This window comes from Felis catus, chromosome A3, assembly GCF_018350175.1.
Source record: "Felis catus isolate Fca126 chromosome A3, F.catus_Fca126_mat1.0, whole genome shotgun sequence".
NCBI classification, from domain to species: domain Eukaryota; kingdom Metazoa; phylum Chordata; class Mammalia; order Carnivora; family Felidae; genus Felis; species Felis catus.
The window spans coordinates 120,051,060-120,079,031 of NC_058370.1; the positions used below are offsets into that span (position 1 = coordinate 120,051,060).

Below are 27,972 nucleotides of genomic sequence, written 5' to 3' on the forward strand. Positions count from 1 at the left end.
CTGTACACCAGTACATAGGTGATCCTTTCCTTATTCTGCCTCTCCTTTCCATCTGGTCAGCCCCTTATACTATCTAATGTAAGTGTTGGCTCTTGACTGGTGTAGAAGAAAAGAAAAATCACATAGACATGCATATTCATCCAAGATTATCAGAATATACTTGATAATTTAATATTAATATACCTATATTTAATAAGTATATATTTTTAATTTTTTGAATGTTTATTTTTGAGAGAGAGAGAGAGAGAGAGAGAGAGAGAGAGACAGAGCATGAGTGGGGGAGAGTCAGAGAGAGGGTGACACAGAATCTGAAGCAGGTTCCAGGCTCTGAGCTGTCAGCACAGAGCCCGATGTAGGGCTCAAACTCATGAGCCATGAGATCATGACCTGAGCTGAAGTCGGACGCTCAACCGACTGAGCCACCCAGGTGCCCCTATATATTATTTAATATTAACTGAAAGTTATATACAATTATAAATTCTGATATGCTGATGTTGACTGTGTTGATATTAGCTCCAGATTGATTTGAGAGTAGTGTTCTTTGGTGGAACTTTACTAGATTGTATAGTTTTAATTTGGAGCACAGAGTCTTATCAGCACTTTCATTATTCCTTAGAAATATCTTGATGACAAAATGCTTGAATTTCTTAGAGGAATTATGTCCTTTGGAGTTCTTATTCCTGATTTTACTTTTTATAGTCTTTAATGATCTTGTTACATTGTTTTCTTCACCAAGTGCTCCTTTTTTTTCTTTTCCCCCCTGAGTCTTGATGTACATTTTTGGAAACAGAACCCAAAATCCTTATTTTATTTTTTTGAGAGAGAGAGAGGGTGCAAGTGAGCGAGGGGCAGAGAGAGAGGGAGAGAGATGTGGGGCTCACTTGAAGTGGGGCTCTAGCTCACCTGATGTGGGGTTCAAGCTTACCTGAAGTAGGGCTTGAACTCACAAACTGTGAGATCGTGACCTGAGCCAAAGTCAGATGCATAACCGACTGAGCCACCCAGGCGCCCCCCAAAACCCTTATTATTGAAATAAGATTGGATTTGTATATATGTTGCTAGAAAGAGTTATTTAAATGAAGATTTGAATACTATATGCCCTTTTCCTATTGACTTCCATTTCTTGTGTTCAGAATTGAATTGCCAGAGGGAACAATTATGTTACCAACACTTAAAAGAATAAACAACTGTCTTTAATATACAGTTATGCATTGCCCACTTCCCACTCAGTGAACTGGATGTTCAGGCTGTAAGATAATCCCAGCAATCTCTATGAATCCTGACTGCTACCTGGCAGGTTTGCATAAGGTGACATGCTGTATGAACGGAGAAAAGGGTGACAGGTCCCTAAGATTCCCTTCCTCCAAATCCCCGCTGCTTTGTTGGTCTAGAGTACTTTATTTTACTGTTTTGCTACTTAGAACTCTTACCTAAAACTAACATGGTAATATGTCTAGCCTTACTTTTTTTACCAGTAACCACAAACTTGTGCCCAGGCATGTTGTAGCATTTAGTTCAGCCAACATTTGAAGGCCTTCCGTTGAAGGTACTGTGTAAAATACCATTTTCAGGTAATAGAGACCCATAGTATATCATTCCAGGTGTTATTAGCAACGGAAACAAATGTCTGTACAGCTGACAATGATAAATCTCTTTAAAAAGCAATGGGTTTGAAAAATAAATTTTAGACTGAAAGTTTCTCTTCTTATATATTTATCTGAATTTGAGAAGCATGAGTCTTGTTTTAAAGAAATTGGTTATTTTCTAAGGTGAATTGGAAGGTAATATTCTTCTCTTTAATGTTTATTTATTTATTTTGAGAGAGAGCGAGCAAGCACGCGTGCACATGCAACACATGAGCAGGGGAGGGGCAGAGAGGGAGGGAGACAGTCTCAGCAGGTTCCATGCTCAGAGTGGAGCCCGACAGGGGGCTCAGTGTCACCGCCAGGAGGTCACGGACTAAGCCTGTATCAAGAAGAGTTAGAGGCTTAACCTATTAAGCCACCGGGCACCCCTGGAATGTAATATTGTAACTTGAAAAACTTTTCTCATTTATTGTTTTCCTCCCTTATTCTAGTAAATGGCGGCTCAGTTAACTAGGAGACGCTTCAGAGTTTTCAGTGTTAGTGTTGTTTTCACTTTTGCTTTTTTGCATTAGGTGTGGTTTTCCAGTGTATTGACTTGACTCTCCGAGTGAAAGTAAGATAACTTGCTTCTCCTCCTCTCCCGCCCCTTCTCCCCTGCCCTGCTGTCTGCCTGCCACAAGTCTTCCACCCCGTGGAGTGCTCCTATTGCCGGTGTGAGAGTATGATGGGCTTCCGGTACCGATGCCAGCAGTGCCACAACTACCAGCTCTGCCAAAACTGCTTTTGGCGTGGCCACGCCAGCGGCCCTCACAGCAACCAACACCAGATGAAGGAGCACTCCTCCTGGGTAACTGCTTCGTGTGTCAGTCCGGGGTCCCCCGCTGTTCATCTTTCATCACCCACAGCACCAGGAGGGTTTCCCGATAGGTCCCTGGCAAAGAGGGACGTGGTGCAGTCAGATCTAGGTGCCAACACTTGGGATGGGTTGCGAGCGTGTTGCGCTTCATCACCTGATTTTAAAAGCAGAATCTTTAAAGTTTCAGGAGCTGGAGGTATTATTACAGTTGAAATGGAAAAGTAAGCGAGAAGTGTCTTCTTATTTTAAAACTGTGCAAAGGGTATTCTCCCAAAGCTTCCTCTCTGAGCTTTATGTGGGATTGAAAGTTCTTTTTTTTAAAGCATATTTTCTTCACGTCTGTAGGGCTTAAATGGGGTAAAGAAAGCTGCATGAAATAAAGGGGTTAATTTTTGTCTCTCTGAAGTTGGGGAAATACTGTATTTTACAGTTGCCACATCAGTGTCCTTATTTTCAAAAGTAGTCTTTTATTTGTATTAAAAAAATTTTTTTTTAACGTTTATTTATTTTTGAGACAGAGAGAGACAGAGCATGAAGGGGGGAGGGGCAGAGAGAGAGGGAGACACAGAATCGGAAACAGGCTCCAGGCTCTGAGCCATCAGCCCAGAGCCCGACGCGGAGCCCGAACTCATGGATCGCGAGATCGTGACCTGAGCTGAAGTCGGACGCTTAACCGACTGCGCCACCCAGGCGCCCCAAAAGTAGTCTTTTAAGTAACAGTATTTGGGTGGAGGTTGATGTGTGATTTTCCTATAGTGTTTACAAATCATGCAACAAGCTTAGCATCAATCATTTTTCTTCCCGTCTCTCAATTTATTTTCAGAGTCTTAAAAATGCCATATATTTTTTTAATGTTTATTTGAGAGAGAGAGAGAGAGAGAGAGAGAGAGAGAGAGAGAGAGGTGGGGAGCAGGGAGCAGGGAGGGGCAGAGAAAGAGGAGGACTTTTCACTGACTGCAGAGAGCCCGATGTGGGACTTGAACTCACGAACCATGAGATTATGACCTGAGCCGAAGTCAGGTGCTCAACCGACTGAGCCACCCAGGCAACCCCCACAAAAATGCCGTACTTTTATTTCCAAAAAGTTGTTTTAAAAACTTTTCCCTCTGGTTTTCACTTGTTGGTTGGTTGGTTTGCTAAAGGGTAGAACATATAGAGGGTCATAAGTGTAATCAGGATTTAGGTTCTTACCCTTGGTCATCCTACTGGACTTTAAGTATTTAGAAAGCTTCAATAATCAGGATTTTTTTTTCTTTCCCTTTTTTCTAATTAGTCTTTTTAAAACTCAACCAAGAACAAAAAGAAGGTAAGTTCATATCAGGGATTAGTTAAAAAAAAAAAAAAAGAACAACTTTCAATCCATGTGTGCACTTTACTTCCTACATCTCTGACATGTTAGAGGTAGTTTTTTGTTTTTTGTTTTTTTTTTTTTTTATCAGATAGGTTTTCAGTTACACTTAACCATAAAATTTGTGTTAAACTGAACATCCTATCTGGGGTTTTGTTGTGTTGTAAATTCTAATCCTGTTTTTAGTTGAGGAGTGATTATTTAAAAATTTTTTAAACAAGCAAAGGAAAAAAATACAACGTAGTAGTCTCTTCCCTTTTTCATTGAATAGAGATAATTTATAGATTTCCAAGTTGTTGCTTTTCCCTTTCTTAAAGTACAAGTGTCCCTTGGTGGTAAATGATTTGTTAATGTTTTTCCCACTGTTTTTTGTTTAGAGTCTAACTCTCAGCACTGAGATAGCTCTTTGCTCTGTTACCTTTTGTAATGATTGGATTCATTGGGATGTTTCTTTTGACAATTCTCATCTACATGTTGGGCTAGAGGATGAGGAGCTTGGGGTGCCTGGGTAGCTCAGCCAGTTAGGCGTCCAACTTCGGCTCAGGTCATGATCTTGCGATTTGTGGGTTGAGCCCCACGTCGGGCTCTGTGCTGACAGCTCAGAGCCTGGAGCCTGCTTCAGACTCTGTGTCTCCCTCTCTCTCTCTGCCCCTCCCTCGCTCACACTCACTCTGTCTTTCTCCCCTTCAAAATAAATAAACATTAAAACAATTAAAAAAACAGAGAGAGAATGAGGAACTTGTTCATCTTAATTTGAACTTGCTCATTTAGCTAATTTATAACCCTTTTAGAAATGGGAATTTTACATTTTTTTAAAATATAAGTGACTGAATATTGCTTTATGATTTACAAAGCAGGTTTTCCTGTGCTTTATTTCATTGAGCAAAAGCATACATAAAGTACAGAAATCACAGTGAATTTTTGTGCTTCTGCTTGATTCTCATAGCACTCTTGTGTAGTAAGTCATATCCCCATTTGTTGTTATTTTTATTTCAGCTTTGTTGTTTTTTAAATTTTATTTATTTTTGTTATCGTGACTTAAGATTTCAAGAAAAGTCATGAACAATACGCATGCATCATTTTGAAGTTGCTATCTGTTTTGAATTTTGATGAGTATGTGCATTATGTGTGATTGATGCATCTTGGTAACGTTTTTTAGCAGAGTGTGTGTGTGTGTGTGTGTGTGTGTGTGTGTGTGTGTGTGTGTGTATGTGACTTGTTTTCAGGATTAGAACTCTGTATGTATAATACCCTTGCTCTTTGAGGAAGATCTGAATGAATTTTGAGACTGATGTGGGTAAAGAAGTTTCCACTAACAAAAAGATGTGTAATCTCTTTAATAGTCATTTCTTTGACATTTGCCCACTGTGTTTATACGAGTATTTGAATAACTATTTCTCTGTGTTCACAAGGGATAAATTTAGTGTACGTTTAACAAGTTTGTATATGAATTTGCATTGTAGATTTGATAGGTGTTATATTGGTGCTTGGAAGTTTATTTTGATTTTTCCAAAAGTTTGTTTAATATTTTGTCTAAGTAACTATGCAGTGTAATTCATTATTCTGTCAGGCATCAATCCATTCATTTGACTTTACTTTAGAAAAAAATGCTATATGGTGATTCATTCTGTGCATTCATTATTCATTCAAAAGATATTATTTGAACTCATGCTGTGCGTACCAGGCACTATTACAGGCATATATGAGATACATCTACGAACAGAACCGGACAAAGATTCCTGCTCAGTGGGGCTTGAATTTTAAGGGGTGTGAAAGAGACCATGAGGGCTCACTGACATTGCTCTTTTCCCATTTTTGCTTGGCATGCATCTAGACTACATTTCTCAGCTTCCCTGTATCTAAGAAAAACCATGTAAATACCAGTTAGCAGTGGAATGTGAACAGAGTGATATGTGTCTTCCCAGAATAAGACCATTAATAGCCGAGGGCCTTTTCTGTCCTCTCTACCACAGCTTAGGGGAGAGAACTTCATTAGGACCCAGAGGAAGATGAAACCATAAATGAAAGGAAACTGGGTCCTTGAATGATGGGTGGAGAAGAATATCCTGCTACCCTGCTTGACTTTGATCAAGAGAGCTAGGAGCGAGAGAAACCTTGTGTTAAGCTACTGAGGTTTTAGTGTTGGCTATAGTAGCTGGTTCTGGAAGTAAGTTCTATTACAGCAAAACCTTGAGATTTGTGTTGTTGGCTTAGCAGTCAGGCAGCCCTGATAAGGACACCGATGTTGGAGGTGGGAAGGACAGAAATCTATGTTATGCAGTGGTGACCAGTGGCTAAATTTGTCATCCATAATAACTTAGAAGGTCCACTTCTTGCCACCTGAGCTCTGGGTCAAATGTTGGAAAGAATTGAAGTGCGAGTATGTGTTGACTGTCTTTTGTTAGGTCTTACATGAAAGAGATGAGCTTAAGAAAGAATTGTCTAGTTTTCAAGCAAAAAATGAAAGGGAATAGAGAAAGTTCTGACAGTTGGAGCAGTGACAGGAAAAACAGATTGCTTGTAGACCCTAGAGAGCAATAGGTAAGAGTTGAGAAAGGCTTTGAGCCACAAAGGCCTAGTGAACCTTCTCAGTCAAAGAAAGATGACAGTCCTATGGCAAAGATCGGATCAGGGCATGAGTTCTCATTCTTGGCTGTTCATCAGAATTACCTTGCTCTCACTTACATAGCTTCTGATTTAATGGGTCAAAGGTACATGAAACCTAGATAAGACAGTTTTTAAAAGTTCCCTCAAGTGATTGCATCGTGCAGCCAACGTTGGAAACTGCTGACCTGTTGTTTCATCTGGACTCCAGGTGGCTTCTGTTAGTTCAAAGCGAGAGGGACGGAGGCAAAGACATAAATCAGCCTTAAGAATTATGTCCAGGAAAGGACTTTGTGTGCGGTTACTGGCACATGGAACTGACTGGAAACAAATAGATCAAAGGCCTACTAAGTTTTTGAGGGAATTATATATTGGCAAAGGAACTAGGAGCCTGCACTTAACAAGCCCCTGACTGTTCGAACTGTAAGACTACTTTCTAACGACCCAGAACTTGCTCTGGAAAGAGGTGGTCTGTGAAGGCTGTACGGCCTCTAGGAAGGGCATGCCAGAGCCCACTTTGCCAAGGAGGATATTAGATAAGGAAGAACCTTGTGCTTGTGCTCCTCCATTGTGTGTTGGGCCTGGGGAGGGTGGGTGTGGATCATCTGCCTGATCCGTTCATAGGGTCCATCATTTGGAGCTACGCATGATCCTGATGAAGAAGACTGTGATAGACCCAGACGTCCTGGACTTGTCTTTAGATGCACGGACTGAGTGGCACTTCACATTTTCTTTTTGGAGAGGTTTGAGTGTGTTTTGTTTGTAGGAAAAGGGAGGAAACATATTTTGTGATCAGAAGTACTTATCTATATCCATGTTTTGCTTTTCTTCCTGGACCTGTACCTGGATGATCTAGCCTGTCATCCGTGCAGCCTGACACGGCCATATGACTAGTTCTGACCAGTGGGATTTGTTTGCAGGTGATCTGTGTTACTTCTGGGTCAGGGCTGTTTAAAGCAGATGTGTCTCATCTTCTCTTTACCCTTCCCACTCCCACTAGACATTGGCCACATGGGATGATCTTCGAAGAAAGTAATAGCAGCAGAAGCCCTTGCATGAAAGGGAGCTGGGTACCTAGTAGATGGATCAGAGCCCCTCTGCCAATTTACACTAGACTTGCACATGAACAAGAAATCAAAAAGCAGAATCCAGAGTATAGGGTCATAGAGGCCTTGTTGAGAAAGTGAGATTTGAACAGAGTCTTTGGTGTATGATAGTAGACATCTGGGGAAGAGGAGGCATTTTCCGCATGAATCCTGTGAGTGGGAGTGTGTTTCTGAGTTCAGGGAACAGCAGAGAAGCTTATGTGGCCAGAGTGGAGTGAACAGGAGGAGGTCTATAGGAAAGGAGGACAGCTCACAAGGGCCTTTCTGACCATAATAAGGATGTTGGCCTTAACTCTAGTGGAATGAGGAGTCTTTATTTTTTTACGGGAGGGAAAGAGAGAGAGAGAGAATGAATGAATATGAGTAGGGTAGGGGCAGAAAGAGAGGGAGTGAGAGAATCCCAAGCAGGTTCCACATTCAACACAGAGCCTGACTCAGGATCCTGGGATCCTGAGACCATGACTAGAGCCAAATTGAAGAGTTAGGTGCTCTGGGCATCCAGGTAGCTCAGTCAGTTAAGCATCCAACTCTTGATAATCAGCTCAGGTCATGACCTCACAGTTGGTGAGATCAAGCCCTGTGTTGGGTTTTGTGCTGACAGCACAGACATTGCTGGGATTCTTTCTCTCCCCCTCTCAGTGCCTCTCTCTCTCCCTCTCTCTCTCTCTCTCTCTCTCTCTCTCTCTCTCTCTCCCTCTCTCCCTCTCTCTCTCAAAATAAACAAACACTAAAAAAGAATAGTTGGACGCTCAACCAGCTGAGCCACCCACTTACCCCAGAATGTGAGTCTATAGGGTTTTGAGTAGAGGAATGGCATGGCTTGATTTATCTTTTAAAATGATCAGTCTGGATAGCATGTAGAGAGTAAAGTGGGAGGAAAAGATAGAAGCAGGAAGAGCATTTCAGGAGAGATGATTGCAGTAATCAAAACAGGATACGGTAGGATGGTAGCAGTAGAGGTGGTGACAAGGGTAGAACTAGAATTTACTTTCTGAACCTGCCTAATGGGTTGGATGTGGCTTGTGAGAAGACAGGAGTGAAGATTTTGTCCTAAACAGCTAGAAGGATGGAATTGTCATCAGCTGAGATGAGACAGCTGTGGATGGAGTACATGTAAAGGTTAGGATTGAGAGTTCACTCTGGGAATTCAGTTCAGTTGGATTTAAGTTGCTTAGTAGACATTGGGAGTTGTTGGATAGGCCATTGCATATGAGTCTAAACATAAAGAAGTCTGAGATAGAGATGTCAGCTTGGGGGTCATTGGCAAGTGGTTGATATGTAAAGCCATGCAACTGAACAGTAGCACCAAGTGAGTGGAGATAGAGGCGAGAAGAAAGAAGAGAAGAGGAATGAGAACTGCCCTCAGGGCTCATCATTAAGACATCTTGGAGAAGAAGAGGAACCTGTGAACAGTGACACAAGGTGAAAGCCAGGAGAGGGTGGTGTTCTGGACTATGCGTGAAGGGTGTTTTGAGGAGGAGGGATTGATCCTCTGTGTCCAGTGCTGTGACAGTCAAGGGAGAAGATTGAGAAGTGGCCCCTCATCTAACAATGTAGAGGTGGTCTTGCAAGGACAGTTTCTGTGGAGTGGTGGGGACAAAACCCGACGCAAGTGGGTGCAAGAGGGAGAGGGGAGAGAGATGGAGACAGAGAGTATAGACAACTGTCAGTGAATATCTATTTCTAACCTACCTTTCTTTCTTTCTTTCTTTTTCTTTCTTTCTTTCTTTCTTTCTTTCTTTCTTTCTTTCTTTCTTTCTTTCTTTCTTTCTTTCTTTCTTTCCTTCCTTCCTTCCTTCCTTCCTTCCTTCCTTCCTTCCTTCCTTCCTTCTCGTTTCTTCCTTTCTTTTCCTTTCTTTTCCTTTCTTTTTTCTTTTCTTTTTCCTTTCCTTTCTTTTCCTTTTCCTTTCCGTTCCTTTCCTTTCCTTTCCTTTCCTTTCCTTTCCTTTCCTTTCCTTTCCTTTCCTTTCCTTTCCTTTCCTTTCCTTTTTTCTTTTCCTTTCCTTTTTTCTTTTCTTTTCTTTTCTTTTTTCTTTTCCTTTCCTCTTTTCTTTTCTTTTCTTTTCTTTTCTTTTCTTTTCTTTTCTTTTCTTTTCTTTTCTTTTCTTTTCTTTTCTTTTGAGAGAAAGCGCAAGCAGGAGAGAGGGGCAGGGGAAATCCCAAGCAGGCTCCATGCTCAGCGCAGAGCACAATGCCGGGCTTGATCCCCTGACTCCGGGATCATGACCTGAGCTGAAATCAAGAGTTGGATGCTTAACTGACTGAGCCCCCCAGGTGCCCCCTAAGACTTTTTTTCTAATAGCAGTTCTTAGCAGGATTTTAGGAGACTCAATTAATCCCACGTCACTTTTCCCCACTCACAATTGCAGCCGGGAGTTGGGCACATGGCAGTCTGTTTGAGAAGGTGGTTTTAACTGTGAGGAAATAATGGACTGCCAGTAGCCCCTGAACTAAATATAAGCCAACCCAAGGTGGGCCTTCCCAGCATGCAACGGAGCCTGGAGGCTCATGGCTCTGGGAGCAGAGAAGCATGTTTGCTTTCTGTAGAGCTTGCAGCTACCAGCAAACAGGGGAGGGAACGAGGCTGAGCTAGTATGTTCATTCCTTCTCTAGAACCAACCAGTCTGGTCCGAGGAGCGAGGGGCAGAGAGTGACCACCTGCTGGGGTCCTCCAGAGAAGGTCCTCCACACGGAAACAAGACAGTGGGCCATGGAATCAGCATGGATTTTTATATTCCAGTTTGCAAGGATATAGTCATCATCTTCTCTTGGTTTGGGTCATATTTCAAGTAACCTTGCCATTAGGAGGCCTGCACGTACAGTATTTCAGTTGCTACAAAATAAGCCACTCCCAAACTGGTCACATAAAACAACCATTTTTTTTTTAACGTCTTATTATTTATTTTTGACACAATGCGAGAGACAGAGTGCAAGCAGTGGAGGGGCAGACAGAGGGAGACACAGAATCCGAAGCGGGCTCCAGTCTCAGAGCTGTCAGCACAGAGCCCGACGCGGGGCTTGAATTCACGAACCGTGAGATCATGACCTGAGCCGAAATCGGACGCTTAACTGACTGAGCCACTCAGACGCTCCCAAAAAACAACCATTTTATTTCATCCACGGGTTTGGTGTCAGGAGTTTGAATAGGGCAGGGGGGCTGGGTTGTTCCTGCTCCATGACCTCTGAGGTCTCTGCTGGATGACTGAAGTACCAGTGGGGTGGGTGCTTCTTCACTCGCTTGACCAGTGTCTGCCCTGGGATGGTTAGAAGGCTGGACTCAGCCACACTGTAGACTGGAGCCACCTGTGTGGCCTCTGAACGTGGCCTCTGCTTTCCACAGCATGGTGGCGGTGTTTTCAGAGACAGCATCCCCTGAGGGAGCATCTGGAGAACGAAGTGTTCCAAGAGGACTAGGGGAAACCCATCAGGCCTTTTCTGCCTGAGCTGTGGAAGTCACGCAGCCACATTCTGCCAACTTCTGTTGGTTGCAGTGTCAAGGCACTAGGGCCAGTCCAGCGCAGAGGAGGGAGAGGATGCTGGTGGCGGTGGTGGGGGTAAAGTCCCATCACAAGGAGCATGTGTGGTGTGGTGAGTGGGACGGTGCAGTTACGTTTGGAGATAATTTCCTGGCCTATCGTTAATACTCAGTAAGGATCTGTTAAATGGGTGAATGAAAGGACACCCAGCCGTGCATCCAAGTCTGCCACACAGGAGGAAAGCCTTACGACCCGAACAAGCATTTCTGTTTAAATGGTTAATTCAGCCATAGAGACTACCCTATATTTCTACAAAGTTATGCTTTTTAAAAGAGCACTTTGTTAAAACAACGATGCATAATGTTTACTGGGACTTTTATTCCCTTATTTAAATGATTCAGATTTGGAGAAAGATTCTTTTAAACTATTTCAAATATAGTGCTGTTGTTTTTAATCCCTGTTTAATGATCTTAACCCTGACCTTCATTTTCCTTGGTTGGGGCATCCATGCTTTTCTGTTTTACTTTATGCATCCTTCCCTCCCTCTTTTCCTCCCCCTCTTCCTCTTCCTCTCTCATCTCTCTCTTTCAGTTACTGTGAAATATGTACAACATAAAATTTACATTTTATCTCTTTTTAGGTGTCCACTTCACTGGCATTCAGCACATTCATATTATTGTGCAACCATCACCACCATCTGTCTGGAACTTTTCCATTTTCCCAAAGAGAAACTCTTAACCCTTTCTAGATATATGAGGGCTAGAAAGAAGCCATTTCCTGACCTTCCCTGTGCTTTACATTCAGATCTCTGCTTACCCTGGTCTTCACTTTACCAAGAGGTATTTGACTGATTTCCACTTGGCAGGAAGTGTGTGTGTGTGTGTGTGTGTGTGTGTGTGTGTGTGTGTTTATACAAAATACACTTGTAGCACAGCTACCATTTGTTAGCTGAGTGCCTCAGTAGAGACAGTTACATAATATGGAATATGTGGAAGTTTCGTCTTTCTTCCCAGCAGAGGGCAGACTCCACCTCTGAACAAAGTTACTTCTCGTTCTTCAAAAATCTATAAATGAGGAAGTACTTGGATTTGTTTAGCAATCTGTTAATATTATTGCATCTTTTTAAAAAATAAATATTAACAGGCAACACACGTGTCTAGGATACTTGTTTGGGCATTAGTGATATTAAATAATTTACCTTACTGACTCAGAACATATTCTGTTGTCAGAGACCAAGACCTCTGTCAGGTATTTAATTCTCATGTGACTAGTGCACTTCTCCTCACATCTCTTGAATTCTGAGAGAATATGCATTCAGTGAGAAGAAGGTATGCCGTGCCTCTTGGTACACTTCTGCCCAGTTCCAAATAGTCACATCATAATTAAATAACTCCTTTGTACAGAGTGTAAAACTAGGCAGGAGGATTTAATAATTTTTTAAATTAATTTTTAAAATTCAAGTGCAGTTAACATACAGTGTTGTATTAGTTTCAGGTGTACAATACAGTGAGTCAGCAACTTTATACCTCACTCAGTGATCATCTTAAGTGTCCTCTTAATCCCCTTCACCTATTTTACCCCTCTCCTCACCCACCTCCCCTTGGGTAACCACCAGTTTGTTCTCCAGAGTTAAGAGTCTGTTGTTTTGTTTGTCTCTTTTCCCCCCCTTTGTTCATTTGTTTTGTTTCTTAAGTTCCATGTATGAGTGACATCATATAGTATTTCTTTCTCTGACTTATTTCACATAGCATTATGCTGTCTAGATCCATCCATGTTGTTGCCAATGGTGTTCTTTATTCTTCATTCTTTATTGTGGCTGAGTAATATTTCATTGTATCTATATACCACATATTCTTTATCCATTCATCTGTTGATAGGCACTTGGGTTGCTTCCAAAATTTGACTATCGTAAATAATGGTGCAATAAATATAGGGATGCGTGTTATCTTTTTCAGTTAGTGTTTTTGTTTTCTTTGGGTAAATACCTGGTAGTGGAATTTTTGGATCATATAATAGTTCTATGTTTAATTTGTTGTGCAGCATCCATGCTGGTTTCCACAGTGGTTGCACCAGCTCATCTCCCACCAGCAGTGCATGAAAGTTCCTTTTTAGAAGAATTGGTTTTTTCAAAGGCATAGGGCAATATCCCGACTTGTGGCAAGTTATAACATGAGGTAAGGCAAATACATGAAGACATTCCGAACAAAATCTGTAAATGAGGCATTTAGCCCAACGTCCCACAGTCCTCAGAGGAGCTGCTGAAACCGTGTCCACCATAGCTCCCACCTCGTGTTCATGAGTCGCTATCACCACTGAAGCTGTCTGGCCTTGCTCTTTTGCATGGCACTGCCATTCCCATCGTGATCTGTTGGTGGTTCATTGCCCACCCTCCCCCGCATCCTTCTTACAGTTCTCCACATCTCAAGAACCTTTAGAACTGCTGCTCCTGGGGCTCCTGGGTAGCTCAGTTGGTCAGGTGTCTGACTGGATCTCAGCTCAGGTCATGGTCTCACAGTCATGAGATCGAGCTCCAAGTTGGGCTCCGTGCTGGGCGTGGAGCCTCCTTGGGATTCTCTTTCTCTCCCTCTGCCCTTCCCCTGTTTGCTCGCTCGCTCTCTCTCTCTCTCTCTCTCTCTCTCTCTCTCAAAAAACAAAAACCAAAAAACCCCTGCTGTAATCAGCAAGCTGCCCTCACTTTTACTGCTTCTTGAAACTTTTCTTTCACCCCCGTCTTAATTGAGGTTGACTGTCCTCTAGAACGTCCCCTTCTCCTGCATCCCTTCAGGTGGTAGCTATTTATTCTCCCACATCTGTGAGTTTTAAGGGGTTGGGAAGTGAAATTATTGTTAGGGTGGCTATATAATTTATCATATAAAGCAGACTTACTTGAGAGTGAAACGGGGCACTATTCTTTATGCAGGGACGACATGCATAGGCTGGGATTTCCTGGGTAAACAGTTTATGGACACTGTTTTGGTGTCCTGTTACTGCATAACAAATAACACAAAGTTAGCAGCTTAAAGCAGAAATTTGTTATTTTAGTTTCTGTATGTCAGGAGTCCAGGCAATGACATGACTAGATTCTCTAGGTCTTCCTGGGCTGAATTCAAGGTGTCAGCTCAGGCTGTGGTTATCATCAGTACTGGGAGGTCCTCATGCCAGCTCACTGGTTGTTAGCAGAACTCATTTTGTTGGAGATATGGTATCAAGGTCCCCATTTTCCTGCTAGTTTCCAGCCAGGGGTGACTCTCCTCAGAGGCCACCTGCAGTTCCTTGCCATGTGGCCCCATATGCAGCTTACAGAACGGACATTTGCTTTCTTCCAAGCCTACTGGAGCACATATCCCCGACTTTCTCTTCTGAAGCTAGCCAGAAAAAAATGCTCCTTTTAAAGGGCTCACCTGATTGGATCAAACCCATCAGGGTAATGTCCCTGTAACATAGTCGAAGGAGTGATAGTTCATCATACTCACAGGTTCCAATGATGCTCAAAGGGGAGAGGTTTGATGAGGACAAGGGTTGCTGAGAGTCACCTTAGAATTCTGCATATCCTACTACTCATCCTGGTTATTTTCTTCCTTGCTTTCCACCTTCCACTTCTAGCCCATCACACCCTGAATCTCTTGGATCAAACAACGACAAGAAGCAGGATACTGCCTTGAGGCTCATGCCATTTTAACTCCAGCCCCCCTCTTCTTTCCTGACTGCAGTTAGCCCCTGACTTTCTGGTCATTTTCCTTCACCCCTGTATGGATTGGTACCAGAATTATGGTCACCTCTTGGTTGGTTTCAGTATCTGTATAGTCAGATCTTTTAAGACCCTGGCCACACAGTTTCTTGATTTCCCCAACTCTGTCTTCTCCTCCACTGAGCCTCAGACATCCACGCCCTCACTTATACCTGGACCCTTTTGCCAACTCCACCTGCTCTACTTGAAAACCACTGATTTAGACACCCCATTCTGTGTCGGTACCCGTTGTCGTTCCAGCTGACTTGTTCATCATCTCTCCCTAAGACCGTCCCTCATGTCTTCCAACCTCTGTTCCATTGACCTGTCTGCTTTCGTTCAGTCCTCTCGTTTTTCTTTTCTCCTTACCATTTTAGATACAGCGCTTCCTTCCTGTACCATAAACTCCATTGTCCGGTGATTTTTTGTCCATATCTCTGTCAACTAAATGCATGGATGACTTAAATCTGTCTGCTTTCTCCTAAGTACTTCTGGAGAAAGCCATACAAAAGGGCTGACTAGTATTAGCATAAATTCATGATCCCCAACTTTGTATTGATTCTCAGTAGTGCAGTCCTATTACATTGCTCTGATCACCTTGCTTTCCATTCTTGGCAATAGTCAATTGAAGTTGTGTAGGAATAAAAAACTCCATTTGTTAAAAACCGTCTACCCCCACTCTTCCCTCTCTTTCAAAGGATGACCTCCTTTCTTACCACACAGAGAAAACAAAAGCCAGTAGACAGGAACTCCCATAACGAATTCTTTTTAGGTACTTGCTGCATAGCAGACGTACAGTGAAAACTATGAAACATCATTGAAAGTAATTAAAGAAGACCTAAGTAAATAGAAAAGCCTACACATTTATAGATCAAAAGACTCAATATTGTTAAGATGACAGTACTCCCTAAATTTATCTACAGATTCAATGCGATTTCCATGAAAATCTCAGCTGCATCTTTACATAACCCTATAAGCTGATCCTAAATGCATATGGATATGCAAGGGGCCCAAAATAGCCAAAGCAATCTTGAAAAAGAAGAACACAGTTGGAGGACTCAATACTTCCTGACTCCAAAACCTATATTATCAGTAAAACAGTAATCAAGACAGTGTAGTACTTGCATGAGGGTAGATGTATAGATTAATGAAATAGGGTTGACAGTCCAAAAATAAACTCTTACATTTGTTGTCAATAGATTTTCAATAAGGGTGATAAGACCATTCAGGAGGGGAAAAATAGGCTTTTCAAAATATGGTGCTGGGACAGTTGGATATCCACATGCAAAAGAATGAAACCAGACTCCTACCCTTATACCATACAAAAAATTAACTAGGGGCGCCTGGGTGGCGCAGTCGGTTAAGCGTCCGACTTCAGCCAGGTCACGATCTCGTGGTCCGTGAGTTCGAGCCCCGCGTCAGGCTCTGGGCTGATGGCTCAGAGCCTGGAGCCTGTTTCCGATTCTGTGTCTCCCTCTCTCTCTCTGCCCCTCCCCCGTTCATGCTCTGTCTCTCTCTGTCCCAAAAATAAATAAATGTTGAAAAAAATTTTTAAAAATTAACTAAAAATGGATTAGAGACCTAAATGTAAGAGCTACAAACAGGAAACTCTTAGAACAAAACACAGGCATAGATTTTCACGACCTTGGGATATGCTGCACCTTCTGGATGTGACACTAAAAGTACAAGCAACAGAAGAAAAATAGATAAATTGGACTTCATTGAAATGACAAAGTTGCTGCTTCAAAGGATACCAGCAAGAAAGTAAAAAGACAATTCACTGAAAAGGAGCCAATACTTGCAAATCACTTACCTGATAAGGGACTTGTATCCAGAATTATAAAGAACTCTTCGGACTCAACAAAACCACCAAATAACCCAATTTAAACATGGGTATAGGGAAAGTAGAGTGGTGGTTACCAGGAGCTGGGGGTGGGGGAAAGAAAGAAGGAGAGTCGTGTAATCAGTTTCAGCTTTGCAAGATGAACAAGTTCTGGAGACGTGTTTCACAACAGTGTGAATATACTTAACACTACTGAAGTGAGATGGCCAATTTTCTGTCATGTGTTTTTGTAATGAAAAAAGTAAGGTAACTTTGGGGGGGAAATGGGTAAAAGGTCTGAATAGACATTTCTCCAAAGAAGATATACAAATGGCCAATAAACCCATGAAAAGATGCTCAACCTCGTTAAGTCATTAGGGAAATATCTAATCAAACCCACCATGACATGCCACTTCATATCCACTACAATGGTTAAAATAAGAAAAAACTGACAATAACTAGTGTTAATGAGGGTGTGAAGAAACAGGAACCCCGGTACACTGCTGGAGGGAATGTAAAATTTTTCCATTGTGGAAAACAGTTTGGTAGTTCCCCAGAATGTTTGTTTGTTTTAAAATTTTTTAATGTTTATTTTTGAGAGAGACAGAGTGTAAGTAGGGGTGGGGGGAAGGCAGAGATGGGGAGACACAGAATCTGAAGCAGGCTCCAGGCTCTGAGCTGTCAACACAGAGCCTGACGCTGCAGGGCTCGAACTCACAGACCGCGAGATCAAAATCACAGACCTGAGCCAAAATCCAACGCTTAACCTATTGAGCCACCCAGGTGTCCCTTTCAGAATGTTAAACAGAGTTACGATGTGGTCCAACACTCCTAGGTGAAAATTGTCCTTTGGGAGAAAATACATGTCCACACATACACTTGTATATGAGTGTTCATAGCAACATTATTCAGAATAGCTAAAAAGTGGAGATAATCCAAATATTGGTCAATTGACAAACGGATAAAAAAATGTATGTCAATATAATGAAATATTATTAGACAATAAAAATAAATGAAGTACTGATACATGCTAAAACATAGATGAACCTTGAAACTATGCCAGGTGAAAGAAGACGGATACAAAATGTCACAGATTGTAGGATTCTATTTATCTGAAATTTATCTGGATCGGCAAATGCAAAGAGACAGAGAAGTGGTTGTCAAGGGCTGAGGAAAGGGAGGAATGGGGGTTGACTGCCAATGAGTATTGGATTTCTTTTTTGGGGTGAAGAAGATGTTCTGAAATGACATATTAGTTATGGTGGTATAACTCTTTTGGTATACTAAAAACCACTGAATTGTAATATTAAAAGGGTGAACTTTATGGTATGTAAATTATATCTCAATAAAGCTGTTATTTTTTTTTTTTTTAACCTGGTCAGGGAAAGCCTTTTTGAAGAGATGACATTTAAACTGAGATTGGAATGACCAACTTGAGGTTGGTGGTTATAAATCCAAAGTCAGACCAGTCAGCATAGTTGTGTATTTACTTCCCCAGTGTGTAGAGGGTAAAGGAGCAGAGTGGATAAAGTTGGGGTTTCGACAGAGAGTCTGACAAAGGAAGAGCTGGCAAGAGGGGTTGGAGAGTATGGAAAGAAATGAATATAATAACGGGCCATGGAGTGTAGGTTGGTTAAAGGAGAAATGAGGCCATGAGGTTAGATAAGGAACAACGTGAAGGTGGTAGGCTCAGTGGAGTAGTGGACCTGCTGGCATTGAAGTTCTGTTGAAGGAGTGAGCTAGACAGAAGTTTGTAGGAGAATGGAGCGCTTGACATTGAGATTTTAGGTGACGTACAGTAATTGGCTATAAGATGTGCCAGGATGTGACTCTGAGGCTGGTGGCCGATGTGGAGTGAGGGAAAGGTTGTTGAAGGTGAGTTCCAGGAATCCCAGTGTATAAGTTTCCTATAGCTGCCAGAACACATTATTATACACTTGGTAGCTTAAAGCAGGAGTTTATTCTGTCATAGTTCTGGACACCACAGATTTGAAATCAAGATGTCAGCAGGGCCACACTCTCTCTGCAGACTCTAGGGAAGGATCCATTTGTATTAGAGTTCTTCAGAGAAACAGAACCTATATATATATATTTATCTGTAAAGATTTATTATAAGGAATTGGTTTATGCAATTATGGAGGCTGACAAGTCTCAGGATGTGCATGATGAGTCAGCAAGCTGGAGACCCAGGAGACCTGATGGTGTAGAGCCAGTGTGGGTCTGAAGTCCTGGAAACCAGTAGAACTGATAATGTAGGTCCTGTCTGGGTTTGAAGGCTGGCAGCCTCCAGACCCAGATAGAGCAGATGTTGCGATTCAAGTCTGAAGGCAGGAAAAAGCCAGTGTCCTAGTTCAAAGACTGGCCAGAGCAATACTCTCTTATTCGGGTGAGGGCCAGCCTTTTTTTCTGTTTAGCTCTTCAAACTGATTGGATGAAGCCCACTTATAGCAGGGAGGGGAGTATGTGTTAATCCCATCTAAAAACACCCTCACAGGAACACTCAAAATGACGTCTGACCAGATATCTAGGCTCCCGGTAGCCCAGCAAGTTGACATGAAACTAACCATCACACCATTCTTTGTCTGTTCTCACTTTTGGTGGCTTTTCTTGATTTGTGGCTGCATCACCGCAGTCACAGCCTCATTGGTCACATTTCCTCTTCTTCTTTCTCTTTTCCTTTGTGTGTCTATTTTATGAGGATACAGGTAATTGCATACGGACCAACCGGATAATCCAGGATAAACTCTTCGGTCACGAGATCCTTAACTTAATTGCATTTTGCCATAGGAGGTAGCATTCACTCTTTAGCCATATAGAGTAACATTCTCAGGTTCCAGAGATCAGGGTGTTGGACATATCCTTCGGGGACCACCATTCAACCCCCTATAACTAGCATATGGGAAGGGTCAATTCTATGTGGATGTTGGAATCAACAAGAATTATGGCAGCCGTAATGTTGGACTCCACTACAGAGGGATGTTTGATGCTTTGGTCCGATGACGTGACATTCAAAATTGGGGTTTTAAGGAAAAGAGAAAATGATCTGGGAGTGGCAGTGAGATTCTAGGAGCACGTATCCACAGCTGGAGATCCAGCAGTCTGAGGGTGTGAGAGAGAAAGCAGGTGCATCTTGAATGGCTGTGAAGGGGGGGAGGGTTGGTTGGGTTGGGGGGAGTTGAGCCCTCAGGGAAAGCCAGGTTTCCTCCCAGGGCAAGAAGGTGAAGTACGACTCAGAGAAGAGGATTCTTTGCCAGAGAAGGGATTTGGGGGATGGGGACTATGAAGACAAGTAGAAGGATTTGAGAGTGAGGATTAGTGAGATGGGGTCATGTAAGGGTATTGCAGAGCCTTATAGGAATGAGAATCTAAGTGGGAGTCTTGGATTTCTTGTGGAACAAGCATGGTGTGATAACCTTATGACAAAAGTTGTGCTGGAATCAGCCCCAGATAGTGTCCAAGGCAGACCGTGGTGCTGTCGCTCTGAGTGTTAGTTGGGAGAAGCCTTGCCAGGCATGTGCAGAGCTCTGGGTGCCTATCTTTCCTCCTGTCCCTGTGGTATGAAGGTCTGGGGAGAAGGGCCCTGAAGTTCTCCTGACTGATGGCTCAGCTGACTGCCTCACTGACCAAGCTCCCCCTGAAATTGTGGACTTTCTGGTGCCAGCTGAGAGATAGAAGGAATAGGCTGGAGATATCCTGACAGCATTTATCAACATTTTCAATAGGTTGATCGGGATGTTTAAAATATTGCTTTTTTCAGCATCTGAACATCGCCCCCACTCTACTATGATATTTGGATGCACTATTTATTCTTAAATCCATTTACAGCTGCAAAAGTGCTGAGTTTGAAAGCAGAATATTTGAAATGGACCCAGCTGTTTAAAAAGATGGATGCTTATCAAAGAAAGCATTGGTGTATAGTTTATGAACAATAAGGCACTTTTTTTTCCAACCAGCCTGAATATTCTTAGAGCAAAGAGATGATAGGGTGGTTTTCCATCTGTAGAGAAATGAATGACTTAACCCGAATGGCTTCTTCAAATGAGCGGTCTCCTCTTGGTGGTCATGACTTCCCACAGCCCTTTGTCCAGCTTTAGATCATTCCTGATTCTGACAGCTGGCCACCAGCGCGGAACTGGAGAATGTATACCCTACTTCCATGTGTGGAGAGAATTACAGAGATCCATGTGATCCAGCAATGTGAATTGCCTGTTTCTACGTGAACTCATACATATCAGGAATTGTCGTCTGGTGCTTTCTGAGATCTGTTGGTGCAGATTTAGGGGAGAACTTTTTCTGCAAAGAAGTTTAATATATGTGTATTGTATATTCCTCACATTCTCTGTCCCCTTAATGACTACAAAGTATTCAATTATGGAATGTTCATGTGTTATTGATTAAACCTTTGATTACCTCTGATAAACCAGATATGTGTTCCCTGGCATTCTCTCCTGAACTGTGTTTTCTTCTCTTTCAGTGCCCTCCCTCTGAATTTTTCACACAGTTCTAGGTTTTTAAATGATCCCCCTGGACATGGATAGATTCCTGCAGTTCTTAATTTCAGCCCAGTCTTCTTATCCAGGTTAGGACTCTATGTTCAGTGGTCTAATAGACATTTCCATCTTGAGGCCTTACTGACTTTTCTCTCAATACATGTTTCTAATAATGGTTCAGTCAGTTTGCTTCCACTTCTAAGTAGACAACTGTATCACTTATAGGAAACTAACTTAGTAATTTTCCAATCGTTACAACTTTAAAAAACAAAAACAAACAAAAAAACCTCTGCCTTCTTAGGAACTTCTAGAGTAGCGGTTGCCCAAATTTGCCTGAAAAGACTCTGCTGGGCAGCTTATTAAATATACAAAGTACCAAGCCCCTACGCCTGGGAATTTTATCTTAGTAGGTCTGGGTTGAGGCAAAAGAATCTGCTTTGTTTTGTTTTATTTTTAAAACGAGTACCCCAGGATTTTTTTTTTTAATCTTCAGGCAAGTTTGAAAAGCTATTTTAGAGCAATGTTTTTTTAAAAAAATTTTTTTTTCAATGTTTTTTATTTATTTTTGGGAGAGAGAGAGAGACAGAGCATGAACGGGGGAGGGGCAGAGAGAGAGGGAGACACAGAATCGGAAACAGGCTCCAGGCTCTGAGCCATCAGCCCAGAGCCTGACGCGGGCCTCGAACTCACGGACCGCGAGATCGTGACCTGGCTGAAGTCGGACGCTTAACCGACTGCGCCACCCAGGCGCCCCTAGAGCAGTGTTAATAGTGGTGGTGGTGGTGGTCTTCGGTCCTGACTTTGGCATGTCTGCATCATGGATGGTGTTAATTGACTCCTGCCTCGACTTGTGGCGGTATTTGTGAAAGTCTCTGCAGGTATCGGGTGACCAGGTGTAGTCATACAGGTGGTGATCTAAGCCAGGCAAAGAGCTCTCTGCCCTGGTAATCCTTCAATAAACATTTCTAGTACCTGTTACATTCCAGGCTCCGGACAGCGCTGCTGTGCACAGAAGCACATGGCAGGTCTTCTGGGTTCTTTCGCCCCATGCTTTCTGCCCTCCAGCCTCTCTTTCCTGGGGCCCTGACTGCCTGTCAGTCTACTTCCATAGTACTCGGTGCTCTGCTTCTTTTTGTTTTAGCTGACGAGACCCTTTGTTTGCTGAAACCTGAAGTATTGGTCACATTTTCTATTTTGCCGTGCAACCTGTCACTGCTTTTGAGCCAGAGAACTGTCCGCTCAGTCTATACTAGAAGCAACTTGTAAATCAAATGATCGATAACACACTGAAGTTCTGTCTTACGGAGTAATGTTTGAAAGCTTTTACATGTATCTTTGGTCTGGGACTTTTATTTATCGTTTTCACTCGCAGGCAGCACTCTATCAGTATTAAACTACTTGCAGGTGCTTTTCCACCGTGTTTTCTTACCTTTCTTTGAATCTGTTGTTCTAGCTGCCCCTTTCCTCCTCTCCTCCCCCTCTTCCTTGCCACCTTCTGTAGAGCCTCTACAATTCAGCTTAGCTGCTGCCTCTTTGCCTGGTTTCCCAGGCTGATTTCTGTATCTGTTTGTGCTCTGCTGTGGTACACTGAACACCTCTTTCAAAGCACTTACCACCCCACTGTAAGTATCTGTTCATTTGTCTGTACGTTCCATTATATCGTAAGTCCTCAGGATGTCATAGTCTCTATACCTTAGTGTTTATTAAAGAACTTTCTAGGGGCTCCTGGGTGTCTCAGTCAGTTGAGCGTCCGACTTCGGCTCAGGTCATGATCTCGCAGTCTGTGAGTTTGAGCCCCGCGTCGGGCTCTGTGCTGACAGCTCAGAGCCTGGAGCCTCCTTCCGATTCTGTGTCTCCCTCTCTCTCTGCCCCTCCCCCACTCATGCTCTGTCTCTCTTTCTCTCTCTCTCTCTGTCAAAAATAAATTTTAAAAAAATAAGAAAAAAAAGAACTTTCTAAAAGTTGGCCTTCCCCACTTGTTCCAGTTTTTAAACTACTTTAGGTCATGGACATGTTCATTTTATGCCCACCTGACTCTTTAGAGATTGATAACATCCAGTTCTGGTAGCAATGTGGAGAAGAGGACTCTAGAAGATTCTTGGCAGGAGTGTGAATGGATACATTTGAAAAATAAGATTTTTAAATGAATACAACCTTTGACCCACAATTCCCCATCTAGGAATTCTTCCATAAAAACATTTGCACCAAATATATTAGGATCTCTGTATGAGGCCCATCCCCACCCCCCAAAAAGGAAATGACCAAAATATCCAATAGTAGCAAAATGGTTAAATTTTGTTATGATATATAATAACTATACCTATGAAATTCTGTATATGCAGTCAAAATAAGTGAAATAGATTTTTGTGTACAGATATGGAAAGAAGTCTGTAATACATACCCATTCTCCTTCCTCCTCAGAGGTGACCTCTACTGTGATTTTGGTGTTTAGTATTTTCATTCATATTTTTGTATTTTTTTGTTATACATATGTATGTGACTATTAAAATATATAGCATTCTCTCATATGTATATATATATTTTTTACATTTAAAAATTTTTTTTAATTTTAATTTTTTATTTTTTAAAATTTACATCCAAATTAGTTAGCATATAGTGAAACAATGATTTCAAGACTAGATTCCTTAATGCCCCTTACCCATTTAGCCCATCCCCCCTCCTACCACCCCTTCAGTAACCCTCAGTTTGTTCTCCATATTTATGAGTCTCTTCTGTTTTGCCCCTCCCTGTTTTTATATTATTTTTGTTTCCCTTCCCTTATGTTCATCTGTTTTGTCTCTTAAAGTCCTCATATGAGTGAAGTCATAAGATTTTTGTCTTTCTCTGACTAATTTCACTTAGCAATAATACCCTCCAGTTCCATCCACGTAGTTGCAAATGGCAAGATTTCATTCTTTTTGATTGCCGAGTAATACCCCATTGTATATATATACCACATCTTCTTTATCCATTCATCCATCAGTAGACATTTGGGCTCTTTCCACACTTTGGCTATCGTCGATAGTGCTGCCATAAACATGGGGGTGCATGTGTCCCTTGGAAACAGCACACCTGTATCCCGTGGATAAATGCGTAGTAGTGCAATTGCTGCGTCGTAGGGTAGTTCTAGTTTTAGTTTTTTGAGGAACCTCCATATTATTTTCCAGAGTAGCTGCACCAGCTTGCATTCCCACCAACAGTGCAAAAGAGATCCTCTTTCTCCGCATCCTCGCCAACATCTGTTGTTGCCTGAGTTGTTAATATTAGCCATTCTGATAGGTGTAAGGTGGTATCTCATTGTGGTTTTGATTTGTATTTCCTTGATGATGAGTGATATTGAGCATTTTTTCATGTGTCGGTTGGCCATCTGGATGTCTTCTTTGGAGAAGTGTCTATTCATGTCTTTTGCCCATTTCTTCACTGGATTATTTATTTTTTTGGGTGTTGAGTTTGATAAGTTCTTTGTAGATTTTGGATACTAACCCTTTATCTGGTATGTCATTTGCAAATATCTTCTCCCATTCTGTCAGTTGCCTTTTAGTTTTGCTGATTGTTTCCTTCTCTGTGCAGAAGCTTTTTATTTTGATGAGGTCCCAGTAGTTCATTTTTGTTTTTGTTTCCCTTGCCTCTGGAGACATGTTGAGTAAGAAGTTGCTGTGGCCAAGGTCAAAGAGGTTTTTGCCTGTTTTCTCCTTGAGGATTTTGATGGCTTCCTGTCTTACATTGAGGTCTTTCATCCATTTTGAGTTTATTTTTGCATATGGTGTAAGAAAGTGGTCCAGGTTCATTCTTCTGCATGTTGCTGTCCAGTTTTCCCAGCACCACTTGCTGAAGAGACTGTCTTTATTCCATTGGATATTCTTTCCTTCTTTGTCTTGGCCATACGTTTGTGGGTCCATTTCTGGGTTCTCTATTCTGTTTCATTGATCTCGAGTGTCTGTTCTTGTGCCAGTACCATACTGTAGTATGATTACAGCTTTGTAGTATAGCTTGAAGTCTGGGATTGTGATGCCTCCTGCTTTGGTTTTCTTTTTCAAGATTGCTTTGGTTATCCAGGGTCTTCTCTGGTTCCATACAAATTTTAGGATTATTTGTTCTAGCTCTGTGAAGAATGCTGGTGTTACTTTGATAGGGATTGCATTGAATATGTAGATTGCTTTGGGTAGTCTCGACTCTTTCTAATATTTTTAAACTTATCAAAATAATATCACAGTGCATATATTTTTCTGCAGCTTCCTTTTTACCCACATTGTTTTTTAAATGATCTCTATGTTGTAGTTATTGTCATTGCCATATCGGATTTAATTCTGTTAATATACCACATTTTACCCTCCTATTGACTGACCATTCAACTTGTTTCTAATTTTCTACTTTTCCAAACAAAGCTTTAATGGATTTTCTGGTGCAGGTCGTCCTGTGTGGTGTGGAACTTCTCTCAGGTGTGTTTTTAGGGGTGGGATCCCTGATTTGGGGCACTGTGCACCCTCGGTTTTACTAGATATTGCAAAATTGCTTTCTGAGGTGGCTTTACCTCTGTGTACTGCCACCAGCAGTGTATGAGCCTTACTGTTTATCCACATCTTCATTTATAAGGAATATATTCGTTTTAATTCTCTTATAGAGCAACAAAACTCTTAACAAATTGTTTGAAGAGGAAGGGAATATGAACTGCCAGTTAGAGCTACAGAGAAGGAAGATTCTATCCATGGTATCAAACTGATGTTTTATAGGACAGTCCACACTCAGCATCAGATTTTTCACTGCTGTGTAGACTGTGAAGAGGGCCACCTCCCACACAAATACAACGCTTTCCACTCAGGTCAGCTTGATACGGCAACTCAGTTGGGAGCAAGGCGTGGTGTTGAACTGTGTTTTTGTCTATACGCATTCACAACTTTTTCAGTTTTAATTTACTTGCGTTTAATGTAGCACTCGTTTGTGCTTCAAGTGCCACTGTCACCCAGTGTGTGTAGAACCATAAATACTGTGTTGGCGATCATGGCATCCCTAGGTGGTCAGTCTGTTGATACTGACTTCCCATAGGTCTGTCTTCTTTTTCTCCTGAAAGAGGGGCTGAAGCTGTTCGCTGCTCAGTCCAAGGTACTGCTGTTCTTTGATAGGTACTGCTTCCTACCCCATCTCTTGGTGGACCAGCTGGAATAGCAGTGGTTCCTTTTTTGTGGGTTAAGAGGTTGTTGTAACTTACAAGCATGTTTCAGAAGCCATATGCCAACTAATTACATTTTATTTTACCTAACCACACTTTCATAACTGTCAGAGAGCTAATACTCTTACATCTTGGAAGAGTAACAAAAATTACATGGATTACATTTCTCTCATACATTAATCAATTAAAATTATAGCTTTACAAACTAAGTTAAACTGGAGCTTAGCAATTCGAGTTTTTTACTTTCTGAAGTAGTTATTCTGAAGACCAAAAGTAATAATATATCACAAGAGATATTATAAAATTTTCAAAATAAATTTTTATTAATTTTAACTTAAAAAAAGAAGTGGGCATTCTGTTTCAAGGCAGTGGACTGAGGTCCTGCTGTAGCCGTTCCTTCTTGTCCCAGCTACTTAGAAATGATACATTGGAATTTTAAAAATAATCTGCAAGTATACTAGAGGGGGTAAAAAAAAAAAAAAAAAAAAAAAAAAAAAAAGAAGGAAAACCCGTGGCAGGCCCTAGACTGTGAAGAATCCCCATGAAAAGCACATGGGATCTATTTGCAAAAGAAAACCTTGTTCCAAAACAAGGTCAGGAAAGTATTGCTGCTCAGGATAGGAATAGCATCTAGAAGAATAGTGTCTATTTCGACTTGGAAGCAGTTGTTAAAGGGAGCTGTGAAGGGCTCAGCACAATGACAGAGTGATCCCAGTACCATTGCATGGTGATGGAGGTGTCTCAGGCAGGTGTAGTGTATATAGGAACTGGGGTTGGAGAGACAGGGCTGAGTTCCAGGTGCTTGATGAATTCCAGAATAAGAAGCTCCCATGCTCTGAAGACTAGATACAAAGTCTTTCCATGAGGTGGTACCTCCTGTGCCCCTGCCACTCTCACTGAAGACACGTCTTCCTTCTGAGTAGGTAGTGCACACAGATAGACTGTCTGAACAGAGCCTTGACAACAAAGATGAGCACTTTGCTAGAAATCACCAAAAACCAGAGGAACACAACCTTGCAGAGGAGATAACAGAAGAATTTATCTCAGACATAGAATTAATAGAATAAATAGAACAGATTTTATAATATGTATAGTTGAAACCTTTGGAGAGAGGTGATCCGTTATTTTATCTACCAAACACAATTAAGTATTGATCCGGGAAATTACAATTTTGATTGTCAAAATAAGATTCATTACATGGGCTAATTGATGGTGTTTCCAGCTAAAGAGCAAATTTGTGAGCTGGAAACTAGAGCAGAGAAATGTTCCTAAGCACATTGCAAAAGGATAAAGTAATAGAAAAAAACAGTTAAGACGTGGAGGATAAATGGAAGATTGCCATTTAATAAGAATCCCAGAAAGAGGCTGAGGAGAATGCAGACAGACTATATTTAAAGACGTAATAGATCTAGTTTTGAGATGGTTGACCAAACACTACTTCTTCCTTCTTCTGCACCAAACCCATAGAAATGATAAAACTTTAAGTTAGATGAATAAATTCCCTTTAAAGATTGAAAAGAAAAGGAAGGGTGCCTGGGTGGCTCAGTCAGTAAAGCGGTTAAGTGTCTGGCTCTTGATTTCAGCTCAGGTCCTGATCTCACGGTTTGTGAGATTGAGCCCCGCGTCACGCTCCGCACTGACAGCGGGGAGCCCGCTTGGAATTCTCCCTCTCCTGCTCTCTCTGCCCTTTCCCAGCTTGCATGTGCATGCTCTCTCTCTCTTTCAAATAAATAAGTAAAAACTTAAAAAAAAGAAAAAGAAAAAGAAGCCATAAGACATCTTTAAGCAGA

The 27,972-nt window shown here is 41.8% G+C and overlaps 1 protein-coding gene and 1 long non-coding RNA gene across 24 annotated transcripts in view; both read left to right on the plus strand.

Moving 5' to 3' along the window:
* Window positions 1-27,972, plus strand: part of DTNB (dystrobrevin beta) — a 214,652-nt gene that overhangs the window by 55,913 nt on the left and 130,767 nt on the right. For all 23 annotated transcript variants that reach the window (XM_045054854.1, XM_019827822.2, XM_045054839.1 and 20 more), the window contains exon 7: window positions 2,267-2,433. In XM_045054854.1, the coding sequence (XP_044910789.1) occupies window positions 2,267-2,433 (167 nt within the window). The remainder of the gene's footprint in view (window positions 1-2,266; window positions 2,434-27,972) is intronic.
* LOC111559864 lies at window positions 8,152-10,417 on the plus strand. Its single transcript, XR_002741284.2, has 2 exons — window positions 8,152-8,922; window positions 10,114-10,417. It is a non-coding gene; the product is annotated as an uncharacterized LOC111559864 (long non-coding RNA).